We start from the raw sequence: 25,788 nt of genomic DNA on the forward strand, positions 1-25,788 counted from the left end.
CTAGGGCACAGAACAGTAGGAGAAAGTATCTATCATGAGCAACCTAATAGAGAAAGGTAAAGCTGCCCATCCTTGATACGGAGCTGCAGGGGACCTTGGTACATGGAGGGTACATTGGGGGATGGTAAGATGCCTCCACGGTCCAGGATATAGTGATGTTAGAGCAGTGATGGGGGGGGGGGGGAAGACACCTAGCCTGGTGATGGAACTACTGTGATGATGTGCACTCATGGATATGGCCTAACTGCTAGAGTGGTCGCCCATGAAGCTCGGGGACCGGGTTCGAATCTCAGCTAGGACGCTCAAGACCCTGTGATTCTGGACGAATCACTTAAATACCAAAATGGATGTGTGCGTCTGTAACGCAACTGCTGCTCATGTAGAGCGCTCTGATACCTGCAGGTCGAGTTCGAGCTAGATAAAACTCCCATTTTTTTTTTTAAAGGTACCCTGATGGTTAGACTTACATAGCAGTCTGCCCTGCTCATAGAGGTGTTGGATGGCACTCGTGCATGCCTGGCACATGGTCAGCAGGCTGGGCACTGGCTCCCACTGAGCTAGCTGCTGGGCACTGGCATGCTGGGGGCTCGCAGCATCCCCTGAAAGTGCGATGGGGGTTGGTGAATGCCTGTCCCCGGCAGCGGTCTCCTGGGGCAGTGTAGCGTGGTGACATCCTCTACTGTCCGTGGGGCTGGGGTGGGCGGCCGCAGCCTGCCCTGTGCTGCCTCTAACAGCTGCTTTGTGTTTCCAACAGAGGGGGCGCAGTGCGCGGCCGGCCTGTGGGGGCAGCAGTGAGCAGCACGGCGGTCTGTGAGGACAGAGCTGCATCCAGGCGCGGATCGAGGAGGCAGCCACCACCGCTCCGGAGGAGCCCCCGGGACGCTCGCCCGCCCCCCATGCCCCCAGGAGGACGCTAGCCATGGCTGCGGGGCCCTGCCTGCTGCTGCTCTGGGCCGGGAGGACTGTGTGTGCCATGCAGCCCGGGCACCGGACCTCGTCTCCGGCCGTCGCCGCTGCCGCAACTTTGGATTTTGGCTTCGTCCCTGCGGGGACCTATGACACCAGCCCGCACTACGAGCCCGGGGCCATCGGGGCGCTCTTCCAGGTCGTCAAGGCGTTCCTGTACGTGGTGCAGCCCAACCCCTTCCCACAGGGTGAGTCTGAGCGGAGCGCTGCGGGGGGCGGCGGATGGGGCTTTAAATAGAGTAACTGCTCCCTGCAGGCAGCGCGAGCACCGCTGCCTGTCTCACCTCTGCAGGTGTCAACACACATCGCATCTCTCATACATGCGGCGCGTGTCAGCTATCAGACTCTCACCACAGCTGCATAGTAACAACGCATCAGCGCATACTGCCTGTCTCATCACAGCTGTTTAGTGCTGTATGTCTCACCAGTGCCGCATGTTCCACCACACGCTATCTTATCACTAGTCACACAATGCATATAGCAGCACACACTGCTTGCGTGCCACAGATTGTCTCACCACACACTGCATGTCTCAAACAGACTTGGCTTTTTGCTACACACAGTCATATTACACACTTCATGTCTCACCATACTACACACAGTCATATTACACACTTCATGTCTCACCACATCCTGGACCTCTCGGCACAGAACCTGTCTTGCTATGATGTGTATTGCCCTACTGTTCCACAGCGCCTAGATGCCTTTGTTGGCGCAGGAGCGCACTGACAAAAATAAATCAAATCTTGGCGCGCATTGTGAATCTGAGCAAACACTGAACACTATAGCATAGAGTGCACTGCTTGGTCTCTGAGCACTGGATAACATACATGTCTTTTCCATCTCACGTCACACTGATTGTGCTCTTGTACTTTGTGTGTTCCACGTTTCTCCACACTCTCATCTTCTTGAAGCGTTCTTGCTATGTGTAGTCACAGTCCTCTAATCAGGCTGCCCGCCCCGCATTTTTTTAAAAACATTTCCTATAAACCCAGCAGGTTCGCGCGCGCGAGTTGCTTTTAGGTCAAAAGTTCGGACTGGCTCATGTTCATAGCTGAGAACGCTCATCATAACCGCGGCATGCCAGCTCTGATAGCTCGGAGGACTAAGATGGTCATAGAGTGAAATCCCGCCGGGCGTTCTCAGCCTTCCATTCTCCCGAGGTCGATACAAAATGACCATTGGTTTGGGTAAGAATAAACGCCTGTCAGTCCGCGTCGAGAAAATCTTCTGGTGCGCTTTACGCATACTCGTTATACTATGCAACAGGTTTAGGCATGGTACATCAGTCACCGCCCTCACACTCCGTACACAGCACACTAGGATACCGTCTTCTTCGCAGCACCTCGAGGCTGGTACTTCAGGGCGCGACTCGCAAGCTGCCTCCCGCCCTGCGCGCCAAGCGCCATTCTGCATTCTTCAGAAGTAATAAATAATCGAGGCGTGTTTGTGCTATCTGGGCTGCCCCCGCAGCCTTTACCATAGTTACCAGCAGGCGGCCAGCCGAGGGAAAGGGGTCTGGCTGGCACGGACCAGACAGCTGAGAGCAGCAGTGCAACCACCCACGGTTAACATAGTGCGGGTGCTCCACAGACAGACAGACACACACACAAATAACTGCATGCAAAGGAAAGGTCTACAGGTGAACAACTGAAACCACACCAGTTGTGTTTGGAGGAAGTGATGTTGCAGGTTTATTTGATAAGGTAATGGGTTAATTTACGGTGATCGAATGGCAGCCAGTGACATACGACCTAAGCTGACTAACACCCCGATTAGCCAATGAGGGCCAGGAATACAAAACACCTGGTGCTGAAACTTTGGGGGAGTTCACCCCTCATCTGTATCCCATTGTCCAGGAAAAGAACTCAGCAGAGGCGCTTCGTTACTAGGCAACCCCCAGTTGCCCAGGCGTACTTACTACAGCCCATGGGATTAACGGGCGCCCTCACTTCCATCCAGAGGCCCTGCAGTGAGGACTCACTGAGTAATGGCATAAAGCCCCTGTGCGTTCTTTCCTCTGGGGCTCTATCAGGCTCTCCATTTTTGCCCTCAGGGTGAAAACAAAAATCTTAACTCTGCAGCAGTTCCACCCTTTACTGCTTTTGAGGTAACCTCAAAGAGACTCGCTACAGTTCTTCCACACACTAATCATTTCAGAACTGAAGCATTTTTCAGTATTCTTTACATCGGATCCATAGTCATTGCTTATTTATCTTACACAACTAACAACCATTGGCAAAGCTAGTAGCCTTGACTTGTTGTAGGTGTAATGTTACTTTGGGTATTATATATCTGTGTGCAGTGACAGAAGCAGCAAAATACCATTTGGGCGGCACACTATGCTAAGCACAGATTTTTACCTTGGTATTTTTAAGCCACACCCTTAATTACATTGGCCACACCCCTTTGAGAGAGCCCCTAGTGTGTTCATTCCACTTAAATGCAAAAAGAACAATTGATGGACAGAAAGCAGAACAATGCCATACATTCATCCCAGTGCCGAGATCTGGGCCTAAATCTATGTGTGTTTTTTGCTTTCTCGCCCTAAGTGCACTGGGTATGCCCTGATGTGGGTCTTGGGCTCACTGTGACACTTGATTCAAGATAGCCTGGCTGATGAGCGGTGATATCCCGAAACCGGTCCCTTGTTTCTGGTCCAGGGAAGCCATGGCTTGGCAGTTCGGGCTTGACTGTTCCCATGAGGCACAGGGTCAAGACTGATTTGCATATGGCCGGGTCTAAAGTGGGGTGGTGGAGTGAGCTAAAGAATGATGGATCCCAGATCTGTGCCTGGGGGTGAATGTTTGATTTGCTCTGCATTCCGTCCATCATATGTTTGTCTTTTGCTTTCATCCCACTTAAAGCCATGACATGAGTAACTATAGACATGTCCATAAGGGGGTGGGTTTTGCTGTACCACGTCGCCAAAAAGAGGATGACCATTGGAGCAGGGCTGTATGTAAAGGGGAACGCCCGCCCTGAAAGTGACCTCACTGAAGGGGTTTTTGACCCCCACCCCCTACCCCCCAGCAGCCCTGACCACCTCACGATAAGGGTAAAGTGGAGGAAATACAAGTCAGTACAGTGGCACACTATGCAAAGCAGCGATTTTTAGCTTACGTGTTTTTTTAAGCCGCACCCTTAATGACACTGGCCACGCTTCTTTGAAAGATCACCCAGTTTGTTCATACCATTTAAAGCCCTGTAAATATGTGTTCACTAACTTGCTCCCAAAACCCTGAAATCGTAAAGATGGGCAACCTAGAGAACTGGCAGCGCTGCGAAGCCATGCTAACGGAATCTGGTGCGCTACATATGCATGCCAGCAATACAACATTGGAACCCAGAAGTGCGTTCTCATTGGCTGGCTTTTGCTTGTACACTTTAACTGCGCACTTGATTTCTATTTTAATCACCGGAAAGAGGGGGTGGCAAAGGACATCTAAGGTTCTCAGAGGTCCCAGGGGTAAGCATGTTTAGGGATGGGTTTGAAAAAGGCTCGGGAATCTGTTTTCATAAATAATTCACAGCGTTTCCATTCAAAGAAAGGGAACAAAAGTAGGTCAGCTTTGAAGAGCCCACGGGTGAACACAAACTTTATTTTTAAGTCCTGGCACTTTCTCCTGCCCAAAAAAGCAGGGCCCCGCAGGCCCCCCTAATGCAGCCAATTTGCAAGTGGGCGGGATTTGTGGGGGTGGCAGCGTCCAGATTTACCGAATTACACGGACGTTGTGTAACGTTGAGTCGAGCGACAGTGCGTGCGCTCTGCTGTTTTTCCACCGGTCACTTTCGTGGAAAATGTATTTTTTGCCCGGTTCGATCGGTGCAAATGTTAGAGCAAAATTGGCACTTCAAACTCCTAGCGAATATGTATTATATCAGTGTGTTTCTGTGCACAATGTTAATTGTACCATAGTGAACGCGCTGCTAATTACAGTATTCTGCAATTACCAACGTGGCCTGTAATTGTCTCTTCACGTGAGCGCCAAATGTTTCATTTGTGCTACCGAGCTAGCAATTACCACACGCAAATTGCAGACACATACATTGTGTGTTTTATAGAATGTTGTTTTGCGAGTTCGCAGTGGTTGCATTGAAGGCCCCTCCGGCTGGCCCTGGGATTTCTGCCATTGCAGTTGGACACGGAATCCGGGGATCACGCTGAGCTTCAAGCGATACCACTTAATTAGTCAAATCCCTTAATCCCGTTTACCATATGTCGCTGCTTGTAACATGCCATCCTGCCAGACTCTTCATGTCAGGCACTCGACTTGTGCGCGGAAAACTGAACCGTACAAATGAAAGCCCACCCCGAACTGTGAATACCCCGAACTGTGAATATCCCGAACTGTGAATATCCCGAACTGTGAATATCCGCTACTGCTGAGTCTCGTGCAGGGGGGCACATTTAGGTGACTGCTCGGCCAGGCCCTCCTGTCCCTAGGTGGAGATTTCAGCCCTTACGTAAAGTGCGCAGGGCACAGTGCGGATCAGGAACTAGGGATTACACGAGGTGGGAAGGCGTGTCTCACCTCTCCAGTAACTGCTCGTCCCCTGGCCGGGCGAAGCCACCCCCGCTACCAGCTGTCAGCCCTCCAAGAGATGTCATTACTCATAATCACTTAATTAAAGCGAGTGCTTTAAATGGAAACTAGAAGTGCAGGCTCCTGAGAAGTGCCGGTACTCTCGCATTAAAATACATCGCAGCAGTGCCGAGAAGTGCAGGTGCTCTACCTTTTAAATTGAAGAAGCGCAGGCACTCGGTACTGGACAGAACCTGCCCATGTAAATTGTATTTGTGCATCCTAACCGTCTTTTATTATTATTATTTTTACAAAAGCTGAAAAGCAGGAAACACAAGTGATGGATGGAAATGGTTTAGCTGAGTCTTCTTAAACTCCTGGAATTACTGTGGTCAGAATGTCATCCTTTTTAAACGTGTCTGTCCTTTTAACAGTGCTGTCAGGCACTATATGCAACTTACTCCTGTCCCTGCCCTAATTACAGCAGTCCAGCCTGTAAGGACAGTCCGATGCTGGGCAGGGCAGTGCAAGCAGGTCCAGGCGGATGTCGGCCTGGAGCATTACAGCCTCACTGGGCATCATTAGAGAATTCCTTGTAGTTGGTGCCAATTCCTATTCCGGATAGTAAGTTTACTCTGAGGTCACCTGGTTAGCATGCCCTACACAAGTGCTTTCCTGTATTAAGCTACTTTTAGGAGGGGCGAAGGGGAAGCATTTCTGTTATGTTTTTCTGCGTAGTGGCGGGGACCCGGCTACAGGTAAGCATTTTTGTTGATTTCTTTTTTTGTGAACTAGTGATTTCTTGTGGTTCTTTAACCAGAGGAGTTAAGGGTTGGGGAGAGGTCAATCTCCAGTCTCTTTCTGCAGTCTGTCTTCTTGGTGGTGAGAATGAGCCTGCCGACAGTCTGAGCTAGATCTTTCATCCTCAATTGAGATGCCCCTGTTTCCCCAAACTTTTCAATCCCTGCCGGTGACCCAGGGTGCTCCAAGGCTGGACCTTTTTGCCTCCCAGGAGAATACTCTACTTCAAAATTACTGCTCCCGCCTCCAGTCCCCAGGAATATTTGCGGTGGATGTAATGAACGCTCATTGGCCGAAGGGGCTCTTATATGCTTTTTCCCCGATGTTCATGCTCAGCAGAATTCTGAGAAAAATCATATCAGCTCAGGCGGAAGTAATTGTAGTGACCCCCAACTGGTCTCACCAATCTTCAAACTTGGTGTCCTCTCCTTCTACAACTGTCGCTCATACCGCCTCTGATTTTTCCAACCTTCTCATCTCCTCTGCTGTTAGTAGAGCGTCCAGCCACCTGGCTTTGGTGGCTTGGATAGTGAAAAGAAAGGCTAAGGGCCCTAGGTTGTTCGCATGACATTGCTGTTTCAATCTAGAATTGCAGAAGATCTACAACTCTGACTTTACAAGATGCATCAGAGAAATGTTAACTCCGGGTGTCTGTTGAGAAATCTGATAGCGTCATCCTGTGAGGGAAATTTGGTATTGATTTTTTCTGTTTCCATCCTTCAAAGCTAATGGTCTGCTGTGAAAGCCGATAGGGTTCGGAGTTGGGTCCTGTGGACAGTGCGGACCATTGTCTCCTAAGGAGTTTTGCTCTTAGAAGGCCAGTGTGTCACTGTCCAGTGCCAACTTGGGATCTTCTGTTAGTCTTACAATTCTTGCTGGAAAGCTCCTTTAAACCCCTAGAGATTGTCCGGTAGGAAGGGGTCATAAACCTACAACATCTCACTTTAGTCGATGGGTTAAAGCAGCTCTTTCTCGTTCACATTCAAAGGATGGGGTCCATCTGTGGCACAGTGTGGATACACCAGAAGCAAGTTTTCAACTGGGTCTGCCCTTAAAGGAGCCTTGTTGAAGGATGTCTGTGCAGCAGCAACATGGGCCTCGCCCAATACCGTCATATCCCACTATAGGTTGCGGTTGGGAGCATTTTGTTCTTCTTGTTATGGTGACCATCACTTAATTTTTGTTATGCAAATAAATACACTGGGTGTAGCAGTTCAAACCTGTCCTGGTTGTATTCTTTCTCTTTATATTGAGCAATTTTATCCACCATTGGTATACAGTCACCAAGTGACTGTTGTGAGGAGGAGGAGGCAAAAGACCCACAATTGATGGACAGAATGCAGAACAAATCAAAACATTCACCCCCTGTCAAGAGATCTGGGTTAAATCCATCATTCATTTGATCACCATGCCACCCCAGTTTAGACCTGGCCATATGCAAATCAGTCTTGACCCTGTGCCTCATGGGAACAGTCCAGCCCGAACTGCCAAGCCAGGTCCACCCTGGACCGGAAACAAGCATCCTTGGACCGGTTTCGGAGTTTCACCCCTCTTGCAGGGTCAAGACTGATTTGCATATGGCTGGGTCCAAACTGGAATGGCATGGTGAGCAAAACAACAATGGATTTAGGCCTAGATCTCTGTACTGGGGTGAATGTATGACATTGTTCTGCATTCTGTCCATAAATTGTTCTTTTTGCTGTAGTGAGGAGAAAGCATGCTGAGGAGGTAATGCTCGGATTACTTTCTGGAAAGTTTCAATACTCCGAGTAATTTCTTCTTCCTCACAGTAATTGCTACCACCCACCCTCTCAGTTTGTTTGGGGATAACATTACCTTTTAGTTTGAATGGTCCTTTAGCTCAGTTATTGCATGTAGTGTTTCCCCTTCACCCTTCCAAAAAGTAGCGTGACACAGGAAGTACTCTGCGGGCAAGAGGCAAATGCTCACCCGGTGACTTCTGTGAGGAGGAAGACATGGACTTGGAGTAATGAAGTTTACAGGTAAGTAATGCAAGCGTTTTCAAAGGTTTGGTTTATCTGTATAACTATGTTGATCTCTACCGCTACTTCTGCTCTATCCACCAAACCTCCTTCTCCAATGACATCGACAGAGGTAACACATTGCTCACTCACCCTGCCTGTACCACTTCAAGCAATATGTTTAATGGGCAATCAAAGGAAATGGCACCATATTATGCCCATCCTGATACAACATCATTGTCATCAATTTAATTCCTATTGTACAATGATCAAAATAAGACCATCAAAAATGTTGTCTACTTTACAGAAAATTAGTAATCTCTGGTTGTTGTTGCATCATATGCAGAACTTCCCTCTTAATTCTGGAGACCCCAAAAGCCTAAAAAAGAACAAAGGCACACAGGATCTGGAACAACACACTCACCCCTCAATATAAGAACTGCTCCTTCCCTCCAGCAGTTCAGAAATGAACTGAAGACATGTCTATAAAGAACACTGCTGCCCCACATTTCAAGAACCTATACGCCCCTATAATGTTGCTGGTTTGTAAACAATTACAAATCATACCTCAGTGTTCTTGCTCAATGTTCAGGGCTCTGTTGCGCTCCAGTTAGTATTGTGCTAAAAACAGCATTCATGCCTATGTATAACAAACTCGAAGACAGACCTCCCTCGTTTACGCTCTTAAATTTAAGAGCGTAAACAAGGGAGTTACCATCAGCAAATTGACCTGGCTTGAAAGTTCAGGCTGAACTATTCCCTTAAGGCACAGGGTCAAGACTGATTTGCATATAGCTGGGTCTGAACTGGGGTGGCAAAGTGAGCTAAAGAACGATGATGGATTCTACCCTGATCTGTGACTGAGGTTGAGTGTCTGAAAAGTTTCAGCACTCTGTCCATCATCTCCTTGTGTTTGCTTTGTTCTCCCTAAGTTGGCAGGGTATGCCCAGATGTGGGTCCCTTTCTCACTTTGCCACTGGATATAAGCTAGCCTGGCTGATGAGGGGTATTACCCCAAAACCGGTCCGAGATGCTTGTTTCCGGTCCAGGAAAGACCTGGCTTGGCAGGTTGGGCTGAACTGTTCCCATGAGGCACAGGGTCAAGATTGATTTGCATATAGCTGGGTTTGAACTGGGGTGGCGAAGTAAGCTAAAGAACGATGATGGATTCAACCCAGATCTGTGACTGGGGGTGAGTGTGTGAAAAGTTTCAGCGCTCCATCCATCCTCTCCTTGTGTTTGCACTATCCCAACCTCTGCCATCACATTCATCATCACTCTTGCTTCTAGTCCTTCTCAATAGTATTATGATTTGTGTACGTCTGATCTCTGTAAATGCGTTCATGAGTCAGTTCTTAAGCACTTAATTGCCACTTGGGGCCAAGTCAGCATTACAAAAATACCCACAACAAAATAAATTGTAATATTTCCCCACTCCATGTGCATCTAATAACGGGATGGTGGTGTCGGTGCTCCTTTCGCTGTGACCTGAGTAGATGGCACCATAAGGATGAAAAGCAGTTTTTTGCCCTCTTTTACTGTTAAAAAAGATATGGTGAATTTTTAGAAAAAAAGATTTTAATCGATTAAGATTTACAAAAAGTACAGCTTAACTAAAATAAGCCATACAGCTTCTACATATGACGGACTAGGGACATTAGAAAGTGCTAATGGTTAAACTTTAGCTGGCAATATGTTATTATTCCATCTAATAGGTTTATTCATTTGGTGGTCCTGGTAGAAAGTCTTCTCTGAGAGAGCTGAGAAAAGTTCCCGAATTGTGATGACCTAGGGGTTGAAAGACCTGCATTTATGTCAGTGGCCTCAGAAAACTCAGAATCTCTAACATTAGTAGTCCCCCATATTTGCTTCTTAATTTCCCAAGGTCCCCAAACGCTCCTTCATCTTTTGTTGACTGAGAGGCCCATTGGTATATTTACTTTTAAATATAGTGGATCACTGACACAGTATCTTGGTAAACAATATTGTTGATAAAAATGTTGTTTCAAAAATATCGTTGACCACAATTTTGTGATCCTTTACTTATAAGTGTAAATAGAAAAATATCAGACACAAATATCGTTGACACTAACCTCATCCAAAAATAAACAAAAATATTGATTACAAGAAATAGAGTAGTAAATGATAAATATTTTAATATATAACTTTATTACAATGTAAATTAAATATACTCCACTAACATTTAATACTATATATATAAATATTTACATATATAAACGCACATACCAATATATGTTTGGTAATATGTGTGTATATATGTACACACATACATATATATGTATATGTATAGTGTAACATAAAGAATACAAATATGTATCTTACATTATATTAATTTTAACAATATTTCAAATGCATTTGTTGGCATATATAGATATATATTTTCCTAAATTGTAAATATAAAAAAATAATACAATGTAAATAAATATTTGTATTAATAATGTTACTATGTGTGTGTGTATATCTATATAAACATATATACACACACACAAAATTAATATAATGTAAATACAAATGTAGGTAAATGTAAAAGTAAAAACAAACATTATAAAATAAAAAATACAACAATTAATGATATAAACTATTTAACCAACAATATGAAAACTATTGAAGTCTAAAAAAAATGTAATTATACTATTTCCAGGCGCATGTATGGAACAACAGGGAAGGTGTTGGACTTCGGTGGAGTAAAATGTACTATTCCTACTCCTAACAGCGCAGAAGTAGGGAAAGTGTTGGACCTAGGAGAGGTAAAAATTACTATTCTCACTCCAATCTGTGCAATAGTAGGGAAAGCGTTGGACTTCAGAGGGGTGACATTAACTATTCCCACTCTGAACAAAACAACAGTAGAGAAAGTGTTGAACTTCGGAGGGGTTATATTTAATATTCTCACACCAAACAGGGCAAAAGTAGGGAAAGCATTGGATTTCGGAGGGGTAAAAGTTACTGCTCCCACCCCAACAGTGTAAAAGTAGGGAAAGCTTAAGATTTCAGAGGGGTATTATGTACTATTCCCACCCCAGTCTGTGCAACAGTAGGGATAGTGTTGGATTTTGGACGTGTGAATCTTTCTATTCCGATTACAGTCTCTCCAACAGTAGGGAAAGCGTTGGACTTCAGAACTGCAATATTTACTATTCTCATGCTAGTCTGTGAAACAGCAGGGAAAGCATTGGATTTCCGAGGGGTGAGATTTACTATTCCCACTCCAAACAGCGCCACCCTAGGGAAAAAGTTTAACTGGAAAAAGGTTAATTTTACTTTTCTACTGCAGTTTAAGCAAGAGTAGGGAAAGTACTTCACTTCAAACACATTACATATACAAGTAATACTGTGAATTTAGAAAATTGAACTGCTAATATAAAAATTATTATGATAAAAAAATGTTTTTTAAAAAACAATCAATTGACATAATTACAATTCAATAAAATAATTACCAATTGTTAGACCTGTCAGCCTTTTGGTAGTCCCTCCTATTTAATTATTTATTTTTGTCCCCTTTTTGCTCCTCAAACCCATTTTATCTTTTTGTGTCTACCGGATGTTTTGTGGTGTTGACTAGGGGTTAGATGCTCTTTGGCCCCCATAGTCCTTTTTTTACCTGAGGCCTAGGTGCCTTTTCTGACTAGAAAGTAGGGGACTCACAAAATGGTCGCCATTAACTGGCATAACGGTCACCTCTAGACAGGACCCATAGAGTAGAATGGGGACCTTCCAGAACCTTCTGGTTCCTTCTGGACCTTTTGAGGCCAACCTATAAAAGGTCAGCTGCAGTGCAGCCATTTTGTCTTACCAGAGAGAGTCAGCTGGAGTACAGGCTGTAGCATAAGGCGGGGGTAGGATATCCAGAGGGTTGTTCTTCCAGTGTAGGGACGCTTCCTTACTGCTTCACCACCCCTCTCCCCTTGTAGTTACTGACTTGACCCTGCTACAAGGTATTCCTGGAGACCCTGGGTGCCTGACCGATCCCAAGCCTTGAAGAAAGGGTTAGGAGTGGTTGAGGGAGACTGAACTAGTGAGGAGCTCAGCCCATTGCCCAGTAGAAAAGACCTCATTAAGACTCTGGTAGCGTGTTATCAGGAAGAAAGAAGGGTTGAAGCTGAGAAATTGATTCTTGTGACCTCCCTTATCGGCTCTCCAAGTGAACTGAGGATCTAATTGCCCCCCCGACATTCCAACAGGAACCCCCCCCCCGTACCTGTGGTGACAGATTGCCAGATTAAGAATAGTGGCTCGTCAGGAGGGGAAGACAGGGTCCGAGTGATCGGGGCAGGGGCCGCACATAGTGTGGTCGTGTGGAGGAAGCAACCTCATTCCTTCCTGGGCCGGCGAAAAGTGACCGGAGGCTTTTGGGTAGAGAAAGCATTTCCCTGATCTGGAGTGGGGCGGAGCGAAGAAAGGAGGAACCGTCGGAGCTGAGCGGACTCGGTCGTGGAGCCACTGATCCCTCGCGCATGCTCAGTCAGGCTGCTTTTCCTTGAGAGAGGCGGAGACAGCACACAAAGAGGAAACGGGCGGGAGGCGAGCATCGGCTCTCCTTAGCCTGCGAAGTCTTTCCACCCGACGCCAGCTCTGTGAGCGAGGGGCTGGTCTGGCGGGTGAGGCTGAGTGGCGATCAGATTCCTGCAGAGTTCACTGGTGATGTCCTCCTTCCCCCCAGCGATCCGAGACTGTGGCCACTGAGGGCCCTTCATTGAAAGTAAGGAGTGTGTGTTGGGGGAAACTAAGGATCTGCGACCTGCCGACCAGGGGTCCTGAGGATTGGTTCCTCTTTACTGTTCAAATTAGAAAGTGTTTAATTGATTCAAGAAGCCTTTAAGACTTCCCCGAGTGGCTCTTTACATCACAAACGCTTATGAAGGTTTCCTGAGGTTGTACTGGGTTCTAACGCTTTTGTTACAGGAGTAGTGGAGAGAACCCCTTCTAAAAGTCAATCGTGGGGTATGAGCCATTGTTCCATGGTGCAGTGGGAGAAATAAGCAGTGGCATCCTCACTTGGAAATCAAAGGTTACCTGAACTCACATAGTGGACAGCCGGTGCTTTCCGTGAGCCCTTGTTTTGACCTCTTTTGCTTGTAAATTGAGTGGTGATGTCTTATCTCTAACATTTAGTAGCTGGTAGCAACAATGTTTAAATGTGTGTTTCTGTACTGACTATGGATAACGTGGAAGGAGAGCAAAGTATTATTTTTATAAACCAGAACGTATTTTCCTACAAAATTTTGGTGTAGTGTCCTTTTTGAGTGGATGGAGGTGATGTTATTGTCGGGTGTGACGCAAACTTAACACATGTTCTTTGGAGTTAGGCCTGCCCACTTAGTGCCAAGCTACCCTATGTGACTTGGGTGTCCCCTAGGTCCAACATAATTGGTGGCCAGCGGTGGGATACGAACTGTGTTTGCGTCTACTCTGAAGTAACAAAGCATCCCCCACAGGCCTACACCTGGAGTTTTCTCCTGGCGGACTTCCCAATTACTACTTTTGCTTTTTCTAAATTTATTTCTGGTGGTGGGTGGAGGTGACCCTCAGAGTTTCCTATCCTTGTAACCTACTTCGGGGTGGTTGTCCACACTTTTCACTGACAAGATGGAATTCGAAATGTCAGAGCTGGAGACCTATACTGTGGCACAGCTCAAGGATTTCTGTCAGGAAAGGGGAGTGTTCGTTAGGCGAGGGGCCAAAAGAGAGGAGCTCCGTACTAGTCTGCGAGCCTGGGTGGAAGCGCACACAGAGGGAACGGTAGAGGAGGAGGAGTCAGACAGAAGTACTGTCATCGAGAGGCCTGCAGAATGTCCCCCGGGGATGGGTGAAATGTCAATCAGCCCCAAGGTAGTCTCACGGGAGGGCAGCAGTGTGTCATCGAGAGGGTTGTCAGAGACCGAGTTAGCCGACAGGAGAGAGGAAAGACAGTTAAGGTGGGAGATGGTCAAACTGGAGATGGAAGGGAGGAGGATGGAACACGAGCTCAAGCTACGAGAGCTCGACCTCAAAGCCCTTAACATCACTCCGAATGGTGGCAGCGAAATCAAAGAATTAACCAGGGAATCCAGACCCTACCTACCTAAAGACATAGTTGCCAGCTACAGCCAAGGGGATGACATAGCCAAGTGGTTGGCTGCCTATGAGGTCTCCTTAAGAGCCCATGGGATCCAGGAAAAACACTGGGGGGGGGGTGGTTTATACAAGTATATGCCTCCTACTGGTCGGGACACATTATTGGCCCTGGAACAGAAAGAGCAGACCCACTACCCCACCATGAAAGTGGCGTTAATTAAAAAGTTTGGACTGACCCCGGAGAAGTATCGCCAAAAGTTCAGGGGGAGTCACAAATTCAGCACCCAAAACTGGGTGGATTTCCTGGACTATGCAAGGAAGGCATTGGAGGGCTGGATACAGGGCAGCGAGGTGAAGGACTATGAGGGGTTATATGACCTTTTTCTTAAGGAGCATCTACTCGAGAAATGTTTTCCCGAGCTGCGCCAACACCTGGTGGACAGCAAGCTGACCAACCCCCGGAAGCTTGCAGAGGAGGCGGACATCTGGGCAAGTACCCGGGTGACCTCAAAGGGGACTGGAGGGGATTCCCAAAGGGCCGGACAGGGCGCCCCTCAGAAGAAGGAGGGGGGAGATAAAAAACGGGAGTTCTCAAAAGGTCCCCAAAACAGTTTCCAGGGAAAGGGAACAGGTTTCACCCCTAAGGCTAACCCGCCCAGAAACCCTCATCCTGGCCAAAGCCAGCAGCCAAGGGTTGTCCACTGCTTTGAGTGTGGTGGTGTTGGACATTATAAGGGAGATGTTAAATGCCCAAAGAGACCACCCCCTCCCACCGGAGGAAAAGCCCCGGGAGTAGCTAGTGTAGCGCTCGGGGAGGAGTTACCCTTAGATAAGGGGGGTGAGTGGGCGGGTGTCACCTTAGTGTCCCTGGGAGATCGGGAGATGGTTCCTAAGATCCAGGTGCCCCCAAATACTACCAAGTATGGGCAATGGATCACCATCAATGGCCAGAGACGGGAGGCTCTGAGAGACATAGGAGCCAGTATGACTATGGTAAGAAGTCAACTGGTGTCTCCAGAGCAGGTGATTCCCCATGTACTCGTCCCCGCCGCGATGGCTGATGGCAGATTGGGCTACTATCCTGTGGCCGAGGTTCCATTTGAGTGGGAAGGGGTTGCAGGTTCACTTCGAGTTGCCGTAAGCCCTGCGGTGCCAGTTGATTGTCTGCTGGGGAATGACATGGAGCACAACGCTTGGAGAGAGGTGGAATACCGGACTCATTCAGAGATGCTGGGTACACCTGACTGGGCCTGTGCAAGCACCAGGTCTGCGACTACCCGGAGAGGGAGTTCGCCTGGGCTGGAGCCTGGAACAATGGCCCAGCCCGCTGCCGGAAAGGGACAGACCCGAAGACAGGAAAAACCTGCTTCGGTTTCCACACCCCATGAGACAGATCGGCCACCTGCGGTGGTGGGCCAGGAGTCCGTGGAGGGGGAAGTAGTCTCCCTGGAGGACCTACCCATCCCTGCTGAGTGGCATGTGGAGGGAGGGCCTACCAGGGAGGAGTTCTGTAAGGGCCAGAAGGAGTGCCCTACCCTTGAGGGACTGAGGCGACAGGCCGAAGCCCAGGCAGCAGGGAACGTTGCAGGGCACTACCACATTTACTTGGAGGACGGACTCCTCTACAGTGAACCCAAAGTACCTTTACCCGGTTCATCAAGGGCCTTGGTAGTCCCTCAACGATACCGAGCCTTTCTGTTAGAATTGGCTCATGAAATACCCTTGGCAGGACACTTAGGTCAGGACAAGACCTTTGCCCGGCTTGTCCCCCACTTTTACTGGCCTCAGATGAAAGTGGCGTCTGACACCTACTGTCGGACATGTGTATCCTGTCAAGCCAGTGGGAAGACCGGGGTGAAGCTGAAAGCTCCCCTGGAACCACTACCTGTCGTTAGCACCCCCTTTGAAAGGGTGGGCATCGACATTGTGGGGCCATTGGATCCACCGACTACAGCTGGTCACAGGTTTATCCTGGTTCTGGTGGATCACGCCACGTGGTACCCAGAGGCAATTCCTCTGAGGACTGTCACTGCACCTGTTGTGGCTAAGGCCCTGATGGGGATCTTTACCCGAGTGGATTTCCCCAAGGAAGTTGTGTCCGACAGGGGGACCAACTTCATGTCAGCATACATGCGGGCAAATGTGGAAGGAGTGTGGAGTGACCTACCGGTTCACCACTCCCTACCAACCCCAGTCAAATGGACTGGTAGAAAGGTTCAACAAGACCTTGAAAGGCATGATCAGAAGTCTGCCTGAGAGCCTGCGGAGGAAATGGGACGTCCTCCTACCCTGTCTGCTATTCTCCTACAGGGAAGTGCCACAGAAGGGAGTGGGCTTCAGCCCCTTTGAGCTTCTGTATGGGCACCCTGTGCGTGGACCTCTCAGCCTGGTGAAGGATGGATGGGAAAAGTCTCCCAGGAAGCCTCCCCAGGATGTGGTGAGCTACATGCTGGCCTTCAGGAGCCAAATGGCAAAGTTGTGGAAGCAAGCTTCTGACAACTTGGAGGCCAGCCAAGCAGTAATGAAGGAGTGGTATGACCACAACGCTCACCCAGTGGAGTTGGAGCCTGGCCAGAAAGTGTGGGTGATGGAGCCTGGAGAGCTAAGTGCGCTCCAGGATCGTTGGACAGGCCCCTTTGAGGTGTTACAGAAGAAGGGTAAGGCCACATACCTGGTGGACCTTAAGACCCCTCGACAGCCCCTACGGGTGCTGCATGCTAACCGCCTCAAACCCCACCATGAGAGGCCCGAGGTCATCTTGATGATGGTGACTGATGGGGGAGAGGAAGCGGAAAGCGAGCCTCTCCCGGACTTGTTCTCAGGAAAAGGATGGGTCGGTGGAGGGAGTGATTCTCTCCCCATCCCTAACTCCGGAACAACGGGAGGACTGCCACCAGATATTGGAGCAGTACTCTTCGTTGTTCTCCCTTGTCCCGGGAAGGACCCACCTGTGTACCCATGATGTGGACACAGGAGACAGCCCACCAGTGAAGTCAAAGACCTACCGGCTGTCAGACAAGGTGAAGGCCAGCATCCACGGTGAGGTTACCAAGATGCTGGAGCTAGGAGTTATTGAACCTTCCAGTAGCCCCTGGTCCAGTCCGGTGGTTCTAGTGCCAAAAGCAGCTCCACCAGGCACCACTCCAGAACTGAGGTTCTGTGTGGATTACCGGGGACTGAACTCAGTCACCAAGACTGATGCTCATCCGATCCCTAGGCAAACATTGAGGCAATCATGGCCTGGGAACCCCCCAAGACCCAGACTGAGGTCCGAGCTTTCCTGGGCCTCACAGGTTACTACCGTCGCTTTGTGAAGGGGTATGGCACTATTGTAGCGCCCCTCACAGAGCTCACATCCAAGAAACAAACTCGACGGGTAGTCTGGACAGGGGCTTGTCAGCAAGCCTTTGAGAAATTGAAACAGGCAATGTGTGCAGCACCGGTCCTGAGGGCCCCAGACTTCTCCAAGGAGTTCATTGTCCAGACAGACGCATCAGAACATGGCATTGTGGCAGTGTTATCGCAACTCAATGAAGAGGGTCTGGATCAGCCTGTAGTCTTCCTGTCCAGGAGACTGCTTCCCCGGGAACAGAAGTGGAGTGCAATTGAGCGGGAAGCTTTTGCGGTGGTGTGGGCTCTGAAGAAGCTGCGGCCATACCTGTTTGGCTCGCACTTCCTGGTTCAGACTGACCACCGACCCCTTCGTTGGCTGATGCAAATGAAGGGGGAAAATCCCAAGTTGTTGAGATGGTCCGTCTCCCTACAGGGAATGGACTTCCGGGTGGAACATCGGCCTGGAGTGGACCACGCCAATGCAGACGGTCTCTCTAGGTATTTCCGCCTTAGTGATGAGGACTCCCAAGGGGTTGGGTAGCTCTCCCCACTTTCAGCTGGGGGGACGTGTGTTAGACCTGTCAGCCTTTTGGTAGTCCCTCCTATTTAATTATTTATTTGTGTCCCCTTTTTGCCCCTCAAACCCATTTTATCATTTTGTGTCTACCGGATGTTTTGTGGTGTTGACTAGGGGTTAGATGCTCTTTGGCCCCCATAGTCCTTTTTTTACCTGAGGCCTAGGTGCCTTTTCTGACTAGAAAGTAGGGGACTCACAAAATGGTCACCATTAACTGCCATAACGGTCACCTCTAGACAGGACCCATAGAGTAGAATGGGGACCTTCCAGAACCTTCTGGTTCCTTCTGGACCTTTTGAGGCCAACCTATAAAAGGTCAGCTGCAGTGCAGCCATTTTGTCTTACCAGAGAGAGTCAGCTGGAGTACAGGCTGTAGCATAAGGCGGGGGTAGGATATCCAGAGGGTTGTTCTTCCAGTGTAGGGACGCTTCCTTACTGCTTCACCACCCCTCTCCCCTTGTAGTTACTGACTTGACCCTGCTACGAGGTATTCCTGGAGACCCTGGGTGCCTGACCGATCCCAAGCCTAGAAGAAATGGTTAGGAGTGGTTGAGGGAGACTGAACTAGTGAGGAGCTCAGTCCATTGCCCAGTAGAAAAGACCTCATTAAGACTCTGGTAGCGTGTTACCAGGAAGAAAGAAGGGTTGAAGCTGAGAAATTGATTCTTGTGACCTCCCTTATCGGCTCTCCAAGTGAACTGAGGATCTAATTGCCCCCCCGACATTCCAACAGGAACCCCCCGTACCTGTGGTGACAGATTGCCAGATTAAGAATAGTGGCTCATCAGGAGGGGAAGACAGGGTCCGAGTGATCGGGGCAGGGGCCGCACGTAGTATGGTCGTGTGGAGGAAGCAACCTCATTCCTTCCTGGGCCGGCGAAAAGTGACCGGAGGCTTTTGGGTAGAAAAAGCATTTCCCTGATCTGCGCGGACTCGGCAGAGCGGACGCTGAACCTAGAGTGGGGCGGAGCGAAGAAAGGAGGAACCATCGGAGCTGAGCGGACTCGGTCGTGGAGCCACTGATCCCTCGCGCATGCTCAGTCAGGCTGCTTTTCCTTGAGAGAGGCGGAGACAGGACACGAAGAGGAAACGGGCGGGAGGCGAGCATCGGCTCTCCTCAGCCTGCGAAGTCTTTCCACCCGACGCCAGCTCTGTGAGCGAGTGGCTGGTCTGGCGGATGAGGCTGAGTGGCGATCAGATTCCTGCAGAGTTCACTGGTGATGTCCTCCTTCCCCCCAGCGATCCGAGACTGTGGCCACTGAGGGCCCTTCATTGAAAGTAAGGAGTGTGTGTTGGGGGAAACTAAGGATCGGAGACCTGCCGACCAGGGGTCCTGAGGATTGGTTCCTCTTTACTGTTCAAATTAGAAAGTGGTTAATTGATTCAAGAAGCCTTTAAGACTTCCCCGAGTGGCTCTTTACATCACAAACGCTTATGAAGGTTTCCTGAGGTTGTACTGGGTTCTAACGCTTTTGTTACAGGAGTAGTGGAGAGAACCCCTTCTAAAAGTCAATCGTGGGGTATGAGCCATTGTTCCATGGTGCAGTGGGAGAAATAAGCAGTGGCATCCTCACTTGGAAATCAAAGGTTACCTGAACTCACATAGTGGACAGCCGGTGCTTTCCGTGAGCCCTTGTTTTTACCTCTTTTGCTTGTAAATTGAGTGGTGATGTCTTATCTCTAACATTTAGTAGCTGGTAGCAACAATGTTTAAATGTCTGTTTCTGTACTGACTAAGGATAACGTGGAAGGAGAGCAAAGTATTATTTTTATAAACCAGAACGTAATTTCCTACAAAATTTTGGTGTAGTTTCCTTTTTGAGTGGATGGAGGTGATGTTATTGACGGGTGTGACGCAAAGTTAACACATGTTCTTTGGAGTTAGGCCTGCCCACTTAGTGCCAAGCTACCCTATGTGACTTGGGTGTCCCCTAGGTCCAACACCAATTATTAAAGAATTGTTATTCATTCATTAATTAATTAGCTTTCCACCCTACAACCCTACAAACCTAGCAGCCCACACCTAAAATATAACTTTATAAAAGTATTCCACAATTTACATATGTAAAAGCAATTAAATAAATAATTAACAATTAGTAATTTATTGTTTATTAAATATTACTTAATATTGAAGCCTAGCAGCCTGCAACTAAAAAATATTACATAAATTACATAATTACAACCAATTTAACAATAAATTAACAATTCATAATTATTACCTCATTAACTTCCCACCCTATGCCCGTACAAACCTAGCATCCTGCAAATAAAATATCCCTAAAATAAATCAGTATGCCATATTTTACACAATTAAATAATTAATTACAAATTATCATTAAATTGTTATTTCTTAATTAACTTACCATCCTAGACTCCTACTAACCTTGCAGCCAGCAACTTAAATATAAGAAAAATAAATATTATATCAAATACATAATTATTATTTACTAAATCATAAACAATTAATAATGAATTGTTGAACACAGGACGTCCTCACAAGGCTGATACCTACGAGTTCCATGTGATGCGCCAATGTTGGACCCACTGCCTCCAGAAAACATGTAGGAAAATCCCTTACTCCCCTGACTTACCCATCACAATGCTCACACGTTACCCCATGGGGGAAATTGGGGAGGGTTAATGGAATGGGAGACTGCTGTGGCCATGACAGTGGGAGATCTGTTTCGCAACGGGGATCTCCTCCCTTTTGAAGATTTTAGGACCGAATTTGACCTGCCACAGGACCACTTCCTGCTTCATAGAGCAGTGACGACAATGTTTTGTATACACTGGATCACGCGGCCTGCAGAGCCACCACCTCATCAGACCTGCCAATGTATGGTGACTTCTTAAAGCGGTGACACTACTCTATGGGGCGAATGAGCAGATATACTCTTACCATTGAACACTCTACGCACCAAATGGGAGAGAGACCTAGAGATTCCTTGTCTGAGGGTGACTGGGCCAAAATACTAGACCGAATACCCAAAATATCCAGGAGTGCTAGGTTCAAATGGATAATTTTTTATTTTTTGTCTAGGGCCTATCTTATGCCGCCTGCATTAATAGATATTTTTGGTGTGGAAGATGCTAAATGCCCGAAGTGTGGGGAGTTAGGTGCTGACCTCATGCGCATGTGTTGGCACTGTTCTACCTTACAGTATTATTGGGACAATATAATGAAAATCACTGAAGAGGTTGTGGAAAGGGAAGTGCCTTATTGCTTGCAGGGCTGGTTCCCACATACATCCGAAACAAAAGTCACAAGCAGGTTCCAAGATCTAGAATTCATAGTAGCGAAGAAGGAAATGACCAGACTCTGGAAATGTCCAGGGGACCCCGGGTGACCACTTGGCGGTAGGAACTAGAGTAATGGGCTGGTTATGAAGTGGAGGTACTACTGGGAGAAGCTAGGAGTAGGGCACAAGTCCTAAAAAAAAGAAGTGGGGGGGTGGTGTCATAGGAAGTGACGTCACGACAGAAAGTGATGTCACGAAAGTAGTCCCCTGTTTTTACAGGGAGTTCCGCTGCACTTGGCACCTGATATAACCTGGCGGCTAGCAACTTCGCATCGCAATATGGTGGCAGACATCAAGTCAAGTGCAAAATGTAAATGGAACACTTGGTTGTTATTGCCGTACCCTGAAAGTAAAAGTGTTGCGTACTTCTTGAATACTTCATGGCACTTTTGGGCAGGGGGGACGGCGTCCCCCCTGACCAAAAATAAGTGGGGGACGCCGTCCACCCGCGTGGTACCTCGACTCGAGCCCTGGCTAGGAGGGGTGTGGCTTGATCAATACAACCTGCCTGCACTTGGGAGGCGCTAGTAGACTGCCTAAAGGACCCAGACTCCAAATCAAGGGCACCGTCTCGCTCCATAGCAGATTCCCCAGCTCCTCAATCCCCATGAACTAAAATGGTGACAAACTAGACTACTGTCTTGCATGGTGCCCCTGTGCCCCCCCCTCATCACATCCGCACAATGAGCAGTACAAATGCTGCTAGATACGAATCTATATAGCAGAGAAAACATTCCTGGAACAAATCTACCACCCTAATACAGTCAATATAAATGGGCGCAATTTAGAAGTGTGATGGGAGTGGAACGGATCGGGAACTGTTTTACGACCGTTTAATACCCAATGCACTGGAGTGTGCTGTTCACACCTGGCGTTGCACCTCGCTCCATGTCATCACACACACAGCTTCCAATCCCGGGCTTTTGATATATAAATCGCTTCTGTCCAGTGTTTCAATCTAATTATTGAGCTGGAAGCACAACGGAGCAGAACACCCAGAATACATTGCGTTGTCAAAAGAAAGCCAAGGACTAGTAACAGTGTACATGATTTAGGTATTGAAGTATGTTCTCTGAAGATCTACCTCGGCTCTTAAACCTGCTGAATTAAATAGTCACTTTTCATGTTGCGACTTGAGTACTAAATGTATTCATTCGAGAGGCGGTTTAATAGAGTAATCGGAATTTCTATTGGCCAATTTATCAGACTGATCTTGGCTTCAGTTCATTCTCCTAAAGATAGACCATAACGAATGCTAAATAATATAGTTTATCAGAGTAAAGTTTTCGATAGTTCCAACAGCTTCAGAGTACTGAATTGGGCGTCGTGAAATTACATGAATTTAATTTATTTCTTGCAGCAGCACGTCCAACAAACATTGATGTGTGGGAGAATCTTGCCTTTTACTGTATGGTACAAGAGCTCACGTTCTTTCCGGTTCTTGGTGTTCAGTCACCATATAAGTGCATTCTGGGACTTGTAGTCTTGTATTGGTACCATTGACCAATGGTGTGTCGCTGAAACATGTATTAATAGTCCCACAAATATATACATAAATATTTGTCTAATTCATGACTTAAACGTAAACCAAGTAATTTTTTTAAGACGAGGGGTAGACCTCAACTTAGCAGGCCATCAGGCCCCGGGTGAAACAGTGTCAGCAGAAGAAAAGAATGAAGGGCTATTATAAAATACGGCGTCTAGTGGTAATGGGCAGGTATTAAAGCGCATGGACCTACAAACGGTCCATACAGAGTTCAGTATTAAAACACGCACTCTTAAAAAAAGAGGAACAAATCGCCTGTTTCCTGGTGGCGGCAGGCGCATTCTTTCTTGGTGAATTCTTAAAGGCTCCCTCTGGGCGTGTCCAGTTCACCATTGTCCTGCAGCCCTTAAAAGCAGCCACCTGTCTGACCTCAGGCTGCTCAGAAGGGGGGGGGGGGCACCTCACGCCCCCGAAAGAACACGTCATTGTCCATTGTGCTCCAAACATCCAGGCACTGGGGCGCAAAAACCCGCATTCCAGCTGGTTTCCTTGTATTCTCCCACCAGGGAGGCTGCAGCTCGGGCGAAAGAAAGTGTAGCCACAATCCAGCATACGAGGGCTACTTCCGGGGACAGAGTCGCAGATACACGAGGATACATAGCACCATCACACACCTGCAGCGGGGTGGAAGATTCCACTCAAAGCACCTTCATTTCAAATTGTATCTTTTTAAATCATTCATTCATTTTTCCAATTAAAACTGATTTATTTCGAATTCTGTAAAGAATGTATATTTTTATTATATTTTTTTTAGTTAAAGCGCCTTCCTTTAAAATGTTTTTTTTTTTAAAGTATGTATGCGCTGTTACGCACAATACACTTCTTTTTAGTGTTGCCAATTAGATACATTTTCCCAATGTATTTTAAGAATTGTTTTACTGGATTATTGCTGGAGTACAGATTTGGCACCGAAAATATTGAATCTCCATTCATTTCAATAGTCTCCCCCTCCAAGACAGCTTGATGACTCCCTACTTGGGGACTTAAAATACTAAAAGGTGTGTTATACGGCGCTCTTACTCCAACCTCAGTTAGACTTAATGGCAAATGACATGAAAGCGTTTTATATACGTCGTTAAAATGCTTTTATTTATATGTTTTATATATTTTTTTGCTTTTCTGTGTCTAGTGAGTCAGAAACGTATTGATTCTCACCCCGACCCCCATCCCAACTATTGCAAGAAAGTCTTAAAAGTGAAATTCACACATTAACATAAGAGACTCAAAATGTCCATTTGGTTTTAAAGTTTATTCTTTTTTTTACCAGGAACTTTTAAGGACAACGCCTTATAAATTAAAGGTTACCCAGGGAATCCTTAGGTCGCTGGTATAAAAAAATAAAATAAAAAAAAGTTTACTCATGGAGTCATAAACAAAGTTCCTTCACAGGGCACATAACATGGCCAGTACTAAAACTGCCTATAAAATGGTCTCTTATTGGTATCTGACCCCAGCTTGACTCCATGCATCGACCACTGGGCGCACAAAGGAATGCTGGCGGGGATGCGGGGACACTGGGACACTACTTCACCTTCTGTGGCATTGTCCAAAACTCACCCGTTAGTGGGACCACGTCCTAACCGGCATGGACTCAGCCTTTAACACTTCCATTCCAAGGTTCCTAGCATACACTATTGTTGGACTTCCAAACCCGACCTATCCTGTACTCTCCACCCCGGGGAGGCAAGTGACCCTAGCTCTTTGGAGCTGCTCACCAGGTGATTCTATCACTTTGGGGTACCGATAGGACTCCCAATCACATCTCCTGGCTACACAAACTGTAGTTTGTCCTGGGGATGGAGACTCTGTCCTTGTTGGCGGACCCAAGTCGCTCGTCTTACCGTGATAGCTAGGGCACCCTTTTTTCAAATTCTCTCCTCTGAGTTTTGAGGCTGCTCTGCTCGATCCCGCATGAGACTGCGCTAACAATTAGGCAATATCAGGTATTCTGCTACATTCCCCCTGCTCCACTGCGGTAACGGGGGAGGCCAACCTTACAGACCATCTAACTGCTGCACCACAAAGAAGTGGGGGGCAGGGTTAGTTTGTTGGGTTGTTTTTGTTTCTTTAAAATTGCCTGATTTACGCTTCCAGCCTGAGAGTTGTAGGTGGAAAGCTGTGTTTTGAGCACTATGTGTTTTACTGACCACTGTCGGCCTTTGGTTGTAGGTGCACAGTGTGTAATGTCCTTATCCGGCTTTAATAAACAGAATTGTTCCATAATATCAGTTCTTTTATGTCCCACTAAGCTATAGAGTAAAGTTGTTGCAGTTGTTAAGAACTATCTTGTTCTCTATGTTTCATTTATTTGTGATGCCCTCCTCTAACTTACTCAAACAAATTTCAACCATCTCCCCCCTCCACTCTCGGACAACATTGGTTTGTGGTATTGTTAGGACTTTGTGTTATTGGTTGCCTATGAAATGAGTTTGTGTCATTTAGTGGCACACGGGAACCAAAAATGATTGTCAACTCATGCAGTGTTGCAATATATATTAAAATCGAGGAAAAGGCACACCTTGATCACGGTTGACTCGGTTTGGTAGAGAAGGGTAGTCTTCATTCTTAGGAAATGCTGTGGGTTGGCCACCACACTATCATCACGAGCACTGTTTTCAGTCCTCGTCTTTAAACTTAAATATCATTGATCTCTGGCGGGCGAGTCTAACTAATTGTATAGTAC

General features: G+C 47.3%; 1 protein-coding gene across 12 annotated transcripts in view; it reads left to right on the forward strand.

Moving 5' to 3' along the window:
• Nucleotides 1-805: 805 nt before the first annotated feature.
• PROM1 (prominin 1) overlaps nucleotides 806-25,788 on the forward strand; it is a 588,333-nt gene continuing 563,350 nt past the window's right edge. For 5 of the 12 annotated variants that reach the window (XM_078678433.1, XM_078678442.1, XM_078678438.1 and 2 more), the window contains exon 1: nucleotides 806-1,154. In XM_078678433.1, coding sequence (XP_078534559.1) covers nucleotides 920-1,154 — 235 coding nt within the window. In that variant the 5' untranslated portion in view covers nucleotides 806-919. The remainder of the gene's footprint in view (nucleotides 1,155-25,788) is intronic. The other 7 variants (XM_078678436.1, XM_078678437.1, XM_078678440.1 and 4 more) reach the window with 3 other exon arrangements.

The sequence above is a fragment of the Lissotriton helveticus genome, chromosome 2_2 (assembly GCF_964261635.1).
Source record: "Lissotriton helveticus chromosome 2_2, aLisHel1.1, whole genome shotgun sequence".
In the NCBI taxonomy this organism is placed as follows: domain Eukaryota; kingdom Metazoa; phylum Chordata; class Amphibia; order Caudata; family Salamandridae; genus Lissotriton; species Lissotriton helveticus.